This window comes from Suncus etruscus, chromosome 7 (assembly GCF_024139225.1).
Source record: "Suncus etruscus isolate mSunEtr1 chromosome 7, mSunEtr1.pri.cur, whole genome shotgun sequence".
Taxonomy (NCBI): Eukaryota; Metazoa; Chordata; class Mammalia; order Eulipotyphla; family Soricidae; genus Suncus; species Suncus etruscus.
In genome coordinates this window covers 31,044,594-31,054,322 of record NC_064854.1, presented here as the reverse complement: position 1 = coordinate 31,054,322, position 9,729 = coordinate 31,044,594, and the positions used below count along the sequence as shown (strand labels likewise).

Sequence of the window (9,729 nt, the reverse complement as noted above, 5' to 3'; positions counted from 1 at the left end):
GATGTGGCTCAAAACCCAACTCTAACCCCCAAATTATAATCTTCCACAGACTAAACATGCTAATGTTTCTATAGAGAGAAATTATAATAAGCAATAATAATACCACTATGAAAATTAAACAAAAGGTTTTGTTTAAACACAAGTTGACCTATAAGCAAATGTTTAGGGATAAAACTTTTAAAGCACATAAAAACAACAACAATCAAAGCACAGGGGAAAAATAAAGTTTCAGTTTTGGGGCCACACCCAACAGCACTAAGAGGTGACTCCTGGCTCTGAGCTCAAGAACAACTCCTTGTGAGCTCAGAGAACCTTATGGGACGCCAGTATAGAACATGGGAAGACTACATGCAAGGCAAATAAACTATCCCTCTGGGCATCACTCTGGTCTCATCTAACATTTTAAAGTAAATTTATTTACAGTATCATTTTTAGAAATGAATAATATCGTCTACTTTCATTCTCTACACATATAGACCTGAATCTATAAAAATTAAATGAAAAGATACATTAATTAAAACAAAAATTAAATTAATAATGGGGTTGGAGCAGTGGCACAGAGCGATTAGGATCTGCCTTGCCAGCACTAGCCTAAGTCGGACTGCTATTAAACCCCCAGACGTCCCATATAGTATACCAAGCCAGGAGCAATTTCTGAGTGTATAGCCAGGAGTAACCCCTGAGTGTCACCAGGTGTGGCCTCTCCAAAAAAATTAAAATTAATAAAATAATGTTTTGACTTACTTTTCTAGCTTAGTTGCCAAAGATTTTCTAACTTTCATTTCTTCTAGGAAGAGTTGCTTATATTTTTCCTATTCTATTTTATTATACTCCTGAGAAGATGTCATTCTGATGAGTTCATGTTCCAAATTTTTAATTCGTTGTTTGTATTTTTCTAATTTTGTTTTATTCACATCTTCCTGAGAAGTTTTCATTTTCAGTTCAGATTCCAGCTCTTTAATTCTGAGTCCCAATTCCCTTCTCAATGAAGTATTATTATTCTCTCTTAAGTGGTCTAAGCTCTCTTGGCATGCTGCTTGTTCCTAAAGCAAATTAAAGGAATACATTAATTATGAGTTTTGAATCAATGACGCAGAGCAATTTTAAAGGCAACAAAAGCTGAAGGGGCCGGAGATATAGCATAGCAGTAGGGCATTAACCTTGCATGCAGCCAATTGGGCCCTGCCTTTTGCTACCTGGCATCCCATAAGATGCCCCAACCTGGCAGGTGCTATTTCTGAGTGCAGGGCCAGGAGTAATCCCTGAATGTTGCTGGGTGTGGCCCAAAAGCCAATCAATCAAAGTGTAACAAAAAGTCTAAAATTTAAGTTAATTCTCACCAAAGCCATCTGAATTATAAAAATAAAGTTGGATCAGCCTAGTGTTAGTACTCTTATAACCTAATAATTCAAATAGGATTAGTTAAAAGTGATTTAAATAGAAAACTCTAACTTTAACCAAGTAAAGTACTTGATTATCAAGTATGAGATTTAAATCCCATGTTTCCCTTTTCCTCCTAAGAGTTTGTTTTATAGTATTGAACTTAAATATGAAATGATTCTCTAGTGAGAACCATGTTAAAGTTTCAAGTGAGTGTAATAATGAAAACTGAAGTATTTCAGAAACACGCTATCTTCCTTCCAGAAATCCACAAAACTAATGGAAGAGTAGAGGAATGCAATTTGCAGTGAAATGAATTAAAACAATTACAGATCAATAAATTTACCTGTAAAAATAGATTGATTTCTTTTAATTTTCCTGTCTTGCTCTTTCTTCGATCTCTTGTTTATACTGTTCTACTTGATCGAGTTCTACCATATTGAGTTCTATATCACTTTTGAGGCTGACTACTTCTTGATCCAACTGCTTTTTATTCATTTGTAGCTCTGCATATTTCTTTTTCATCTCTTTCATAGACAATAAATTCCGCTGATTTTGTGCATCCAGATGTTGACATTTTGAAGCTGCACCTCCCAGTTTTACAGTAAGATCATCAATCTACATAAATAAAATAGCAAATAGTTTGTTCAGAAAAAGAAAAATGAGAATAGTCAAAACCACAATCCAATTTTGAAATATATTCAGTTCTAAAACATAAACTGACTAGAATCAAGTCTTAGAATTTGGAGCTCGGAATAATTCAGAAAATTAAGAACAAAGATATGGTATAAATAAGTCCTTTACCTTGCATGCAGCTGACAGGGATTCAATTTCTTATACCCCTTCTGGACCCTCATTCTCTGCTAGGAGTGATCTCTGACTCACAAGTCAGCTCTGAGCATTGCTGGGTGTGATCGAAAACAAAGAAAATCCAGAAGAACGTTTAAACTACCAGGAGTCACAAAAATGTCATTTATTGTCTTTATCTCTACAACACCACATGTGCATGAAAGTTTATCCTCTTATTTTAATAACTTTCCATTTTACCTCCATAAAACATAAAAAGTAACCAGGAAAATATTTTAAAGGGAAAGAGGTGATGCTTTTTGACTGTGTAAGGCCCAGCCAGGTTCAATAACTAGCACCTCATATTCCTGAAGCATGGAGGTTGGGTCCAGATCCCAGGTAACTGAAAAAGATATATGCATATGTAATATCTCTGCAATGCTATTTGTCATAGCCAACATCAGGAAACAACACAAGTGCCTAACAGAGCAGGTGGATAAAGAAGGGATGGTATATTTACTTAAAATGGAATACTACTTAGCTATAAGAAAAGATGAAATCTAGGATTTTTTTCCCTCCATTAAGAACCAGAGGTTGTCATAGTAAAGGGAAAAAGTCAGAAGGGAAAAAAGATATGACTTCAGTCATGTTGCTCTGTGAGCCAGAGCAATAGTATGGTGGGCGGGATTCTTAACTTCAACATTACTGACCCAGTTCTATCCCCCAAAATTCAAATGGTTGCCCAAACTCTGCCAGGAGTAAGACCTGAGCACGACTGGCTGTTCCCCAAACCAACAATTAAATAAAGAAAATAAAGAAAAAGAAACAATGCAAGTGACAATGTTCAATGCAAACAAACCCTTAATCACTGAGCATAGATCTCCAAAGGGGTGGGAGGAGTCGGGTAGTACAGCAGGTAAGGTGCTTTCCTTACATTCAGCTAATGTGGGTTCAATCTCTTGCATTCTATACAGCTCCCCAGGCCTCACCAGGAAGAATTCCTGAGTGGAGAGCCAATAGATATTCCTAGGACTTGTCTGCTGTGGTTCCAAAAATCAAATAAAAACTAACGCAATAGAAATGAAGTGGAAGAGCAGAGTATTATGGACTGGGATGGAGAGATGTTGCCACTTTGGTGATGAACATTATTTTCCTAAAACATATAAATGTGTACATTTAATTTTACATCAAAATATTAATAATTTGAGATGTTTTAAAGTTTTTTACATGTTTAAAGTCACTGACTTTGAGGTGGCTTATTATAGTTATAATGAACTAGTATAGACATTGATATTAAAAATGGGCTCGTGGGCCAGAGAGATAGCACAGCGGTAGGGCATTTGCCTTGCATGTCACCAATTTAGGACAGACATTGGTTCAAATCCTGGCATTCCATATTTTCCCCCATATTAGCAATTTCTGAGTACAGTGTCAGGAGTAACCTGTGAGTACCTGCCACAGGTGTGAACCAAAAACACACAAACAAAATAAAACATGGGGGCTCCCAACACACTGGGCTAGAGGGATATAGTACAGCAGGTAAGGTACTTGCCTTGCATGTGGCCTCTCTGGACCGGGTTTTTGGACTCCTGAGCATCACCAGGAGTACACTCTTAACTCATAGCCAGCAGGAATCCCTGAGTACTCCTGGGTGTGACCACCACCACCCACCAAATGACTCCCAGAACAAGATAGCCCTGAGCTCTGCACTGTCATAGAAGAACACAGGGAACACCTTCATGGCTACCCTGCAATGTTGACCATGAGTCTTAGAAAAAAGAGGGATGCCAGGACCAGAGAGAAAGCATAAATCTGGAGTAAATAATCAGTAGACAAAAGCCTTGCATTCAATCCACAACCATATGATCCTGGAGGAAACCAAAGCAACCATTAGGGAAGAGTTATTCAAAATAAACGGTGTGGGTGGGGAGATATCCACATAAATGCAATATACAATAGGTAATAAACACTTTCTAATTAACAGTGAGCTCCTTGGCATAGGTCTCAAGTTGAATTTTGAGAGGTGGCATTAAAGTTAACAAAAATCTAGCAAGTGGAACTACATTAAATGGAAAGCTGCCATAATGTAACAAGTCATGAGTTACAATGAAAAGGTAACTGTGTAAATGAGAGAAAATATTTGTAAATCATACTAGATTCTTTAAATTTCAATATGTATATATATGACAAAGGGGTCAACTGTAAAATGTGTAAAGAATACATACAAATTTGGAATGTGGGTGAGGCTTCAGTTTTAGGTCACATCTCATCATACACCAAAGGATACACACAGGAGAGAAGCCCCATGTTTGTGGGGAGTGTGGGCGAGGCTTCAGTCATAGGTCAAGTCTCATCAAACACCAGAGGACACATACAGTAGAGAAGCCCAATGTTTGTATGGAATGTGGGCGAGGCTTTAGTCAGAGGTCACATCTTATCACACACCAAAGGATACACAAAGGAGGCAAGCTCTATGTTTGTGGGGAGTGTGGGCGAGACTTCAGTCATAGGTCAAATCTCATGAAACACCAGAGGACACATACAGAAGAGAAGCCCCATGTTTGTGGGTAACGTGGGTGAGGCTTTAGTCCCAGGTCATATCTTATCACACACCAAAGGATACACACAGGAGAGAAGCCCCATGTTTGTCGGGAGTGCGGGCAATATATCAGAGATACGTCAGATCTCATCCAACACCAGAGGACACAGAGGAGAAAAGCCCCATGTTTGTGGGGAATTTGGGCGAGACTTCACAGATAGGTCAGGTATCATCACACCCGAAGATTCACACAGAGGAGAAACCAGATGTTTGAGGGGAGTGAAATGTTCCTTCTTATCACACTCGAGAAGACAAATTGGAGAGATACCTCATGATTGCAGAGAGTTTCAGAGAGGCTTCAGACTCAATTCCAGAGTTCACACTGGAGAATCCCTATGTTTGAAGCAAAAATGTCTAAGGAACAGTCACATTTCTGCATCTAAAAAGAACTAATCAGCCAACACAAGAGCATGATATGTATGAGAAATTGACTTAGGAAAAGTTCTAATATCTTCCTTTATATTTTGCATTATTCACTAATAAACTTTTTTCTGTATATTTCTCATCCATAATACTTCATTCCCCTGAATGTAGGGGATATGCTCATACTATCAACAATTGTAAACAAAGAATCTGTCCCTGATTAACTATTTCTGATCAGCATGTTACAGTCTTAATAAATTGATTTCTAGGCTTAGGCAGAATTCTTATGTTTAAGAGGATTTATTTGAGTGAAATATATCTACTGGTAAATAAAACCTTTTGTAACTTTGTGTTTTGCTTTGCAATAAAAAAAAGAATTCATACAAATTAATAGCAAAAACAAACTGAATCCTATCTTTTTTAAGCACAGTGAAGGCTTTATTTGCTGCTGTCAACAGATATTTTTGAGTGAAAGTTCTCATTTCACATTCAGCTGTTGCATATCAGCAACTCACAAACTCGCCTGGATTTCAGGATATGAAAAGAAGAATGGCAAAATGATGAGTCTGAAGATTCACAATCTCAATAAGAATCCGTTGTTCTTTGAGGGTCCCCACTCAATGGGGTCACTGCAAAATCTAGATTCCCTGACATACTGGTAGCACTTTTTGGGAGTCCAGGCTTAACAGGGTCTCTGCGTTTAAAGGAATTAATTTTATTCTAAGGATGGTGAGGGAGAGAAGGCTTAGGGAATGAAGTGATTTTGTCCATACCACATGGTGTTCATGCATAAAGGTAAAGCAATCTCTCCTGAGAACCAAAAAGAAATCTCTAGAAACTAGTAGGGTAATGTTTTTTTTCCCTAGCTATGGAGACTTTTGTTAGTGGTTTAGACCTTTTCCCAAAACTACAACAAAGTATTCCATGCGCTAACATAATTCTTAAAAGATAAATTCTGCATTTTAATAAAAATTTGATAATATTTCTAGCTGCGTTCACAGAATTGCACAGTATGAAAAAATGCACACAGGGCCAGGAGAGATAGCACAGCGGTATTTGCCTTGCAAGCAGCCAATCCAGGACCTAAGATTGTTGGTTCAAATCCCGGTGTCCCATATGGCCCCCTGTTCCTGCCAGGAGCTATTTCTGAGCAGACAGCCAGGAGTAATCCTTGAGCAACATCGGGTGGGGCCCAAAAACAAACAAAAAAAAACATAAAAAAACAAAACAAAACAAAAAAAGCGAAAAATGCACACATTTCCTGGTGTGCCCAGTACCTCTCGATGCCATTTTTTGTAGCTTCTATTTTTTGAAGTTTTTTCCATCCTTGCCAGCCTCTGCTTTTGTCTCCCCCTCTGGGCACCTTTCCTCCTTTGTCATCAGGGGTCATTTTTGGCAAGGTCTCTAGCTTTGGAGGAGCAGGCTTAGTTGATAATGCTGCCGATTTTCTCTGCATCCTCATCCTTCATCCTGGTTTTATCTCCTTTAGCTTTTCTCTCAGCCTTTCTTTGGATGTATGGTGGTAATGTGTGGGAGGCAGGTCCTGAACATAGGGATCTTGTCTGGACTTTGATTGGTCCAGTGGCCCAACTAACCCTTCTTTTCTTTCAATTCTCAACTTTTCTTCATGGTGTTTGGGATCTAGAAGTTTTATCAAGATGTTTTGTTTTTTTTGACTATGAACAGGGCTTTTTCCTAGCTCTGTGCTCAGGACCATATGTGTTCCTGGGTATTAAATCATATGTGCTCCATGTTAAGGCAAAAACTTTACTTCCTGTACTATCTCTCGGGCCCTCATTGGAATTTTAACAAAGGTTTCTTTAAATATATTGAGTTATTGATGCTTTTAAGAATATAGGATTAATACTTGTTGTTTTTGTTTTCTTTGGGGGCATATCGGTGGTGCAAGTGTAACTTCTGTTTAATCAGGAATAATTCCTGGTGGTGCTTGGAATGTTAGGGATTGAACTTGGGTTCACTAAATGCAAGGCCTTATCTGCGTTTCTTTCTCTTCTGCTCCACAAAATACAGTACATTTTCTCACTTATTTGCTTACCTGTTTGGTTAGAGATTTAAAATGTTCTGAAATATTTCCTTACATATTCTTGTTAGTTCCCAAAACTCTGTGCCTCATACTGTGATGATCAGTATGTAATTTAAATATTTGTTTTCTTATTATTATAATATCCTCAAATATAAGTTGTATAGATTCCACTAGCATTTATTAATTCCCTTGTGTTGCAGGTGACTTTAACTTTGAATATTTAGTACCAATTGGAATTACTTAATACAAAAAATAGAAACAGTTTATACTCCAGTTTGAAAGCAGTCAAGTAGAGCTATACTCTCTTCCATGGGAAAGGGTCAATATTTTTTTATGGAGACAGAAAAAATATTTTAACTAAGTGAGTTGAACAAAAATTACCAGGATTATTCTATCCCTAGAGATTATCATTCAGACTTGAAGGAATGATACAAAGCTTTACAGCCTCTAAGCGATTCATCAATAATGTTCATCACTCATTGTTTTTCAATATTCTTTACTATCTTTATCATTTCTAATCATCCTTCAATATTTCTTATGATTCCTGATTACTCCTTGATCTCTCCTCCCTTCTCATCTCTCCACATTCTTTGATATGCCTCATCACTCTCATCATTTCATTCTGGAAGGTGGCACTGGAGCCAGCTCAGGTCTCCTGCTTGGGGTCAGGGGCTATTCTCCACTTTGACCTCATACCCGAGTGGAGACCTCCGGGGAGATTGGTGACAACTGAATGGAGTCATCTACAGGGTGGAGGATGCTCGAGTGGGGTTCCAGATAATCAAGACCCAGACCTTCATGGAAAGGACCAGATAATCAAGGCCCAGAATGAATCTCATGGAATATCATGTGCTATCTGATTGGTCCCACAATTACGCCCAACCCTCATTTACATACAAGAAGCATTTGGATGACCTCATAAAGCAGAGAATGTCCAATCTCCAGCTTTAAGGGGAGGAGGCTAACAGAGAGTTGTCGCTGTGTAGCATGGCAGTACTACGAACGTGGTGCTACTCCTTATATTTAACTGCAGAATGTGATCATTTTCTTCCACTAAAAATCGTGCCAGGTAACCTGTTGTGTAAGTAAACATTTTATGGGATTATTATGTTACTGACCCTGGAAGCAGAATCAGGTGGGGGCATAATGCCAGGTCACACCCTAGGGTAGGGCACAATCACCGATCAGGGTAGGGGCATAAAATGTTTACATACACATCAATAACCCACTTCCTAGTTCTGTGCTCAGAAGGAAGACCTGAGATCCTGGCCAAAGCACCTAAGGAGGAGTTATAATGGGTTCTCACTGGATAGCAATGTTCAGTTCCAGTCCTTGGGGGACACTTTTCTCTCAGAAAGCTGTCACTTGGACCTTTCATTCTCAGTCCCACAGTCTCCCACTCTGACTATGTGTCCCCATCTCACAGCCCACAGGACTCATGGGCTACCCATGGCACAACTTACTGGTGAGCTCTCTGCCCCGTGGCCATGCCCTGTCCTTCCTGGGCACTTCTGATCTTGGCACAAGGTCTTCATTCCAGCTCCCTTCCCTACTAGGGGGCCCAGTAGGGATGGGGCGGGGTGCATAACTGCCCCCCATGCCCAATTCCTATGAAGAGGTACAGGGGAGGCCAGGAATTCAGGACTCATGTGTGTGGTTATATGTGATTGTGTATCTATGCACAGTTCATGTGTGACTGGATGTATCTATATCCAGTATGTATGTACACGTCTGTGTATTTAGGATTTCATGCCTGGGTAGACTGTGTCTATGTACACATGTGTCTGTGTTCTGCACAAGCAAACCTTTGTCTGTGTGTCTCTGGGTGTGTTTGTGTGCACATGCATCTGTGTCATGCACACCACATGGGCTGGCCAATCCCTGACCTCTAGGTCCTTGGGAGACAGGATCAGAGCCTGACCTGTGCTGCTACCAGGTACAAGGTCTGGAGCCAGGTAAGAGTTTGTAGAGCCGGTGTGAATGTGGTGGTGCCTCACCTTGAATCTACTGGAGGGTTCTGAGCTCTTCTCGTTGGCCCTTCAGTGTTGGCTCCATGTGGCTGGATCCAATCTCTATCCTGGGCATGCTCCTCTCTGACCACACACCTAGGCTGTGGCCACTTTCCACCTTGCCGGGTAGTCCCACTCCCTGCTCTGCAATGCTTAGCCCAGGCCAGCGTCTCCACTTTCTCCCTCTCCATCACTATCTCTTTCTTGTCTATCTCATCCCAGTGGCCCAAATACTACAAATAAGAAGGGAAAAAATCAACAACATCAAAAACCCGGAAGATGTCTCCCTTCTCCATTTCTTTGTGCCAGACTTTTCTTGTAATGTCCAGCAAGGGGCAGCATGTAGCCCTTTAGCAGTAGACTGAATCCAGCCTGGGCCACCCTGCCCTGCCCCTGCCATGCCCCTGCCCTTGGGGAAAAACAAACCACAATCAGCTATCCAAAAAATAAATCAGTAACCAGAAGTAAAAAGGATTTACAAAAAAGTGTCCATGGCAAGGTTGCAGATGAATGAAAATTAGGAATACAAATGGAACTCAAGTGGTAGA

At 39.9% G+C, this 9,729-nt stretch overlaps 2 protein-coding genes across 2 annotated transcripts in view; one reads left to right on the top strand and one right to left on the bottom strand.

The window, feature by feature from the left end:
* The window catches only part of LOC126014220 (ankyrin repeat domain-containing protein 26-like), a 263,129-nt gene that overhangs the window by 38,527 nt on the left and 214,873 nt on the right, over positions 1–9,729 (bottom strand). The gene's annotated exons all lie outside the window — the stretch shown is intronic.
* LOC126014224 (ankyrin repeat domain-containing protein 26-like) overlaps positions 4,808–9,729 on the top strand; it is a 43,897-nt gene continuing 38,975 nt past the window's right edge. The window contains exons 1-3 of the mRNA XM_049777543.1: positions 4,808–4,931; positions 6,512–6,642; positions 8,599–8,699. Of these exons, the coding sequence (XP_049633500.1) occupies positions 4,808–4,931; positions 6,512–6,642; positions 8,599–8,699 (356 nt within the window). The remainder of the gene's footprint in view (positions 4,932–6,511; positions 6,643–8,598; positions 8,700–9,729) is intronic.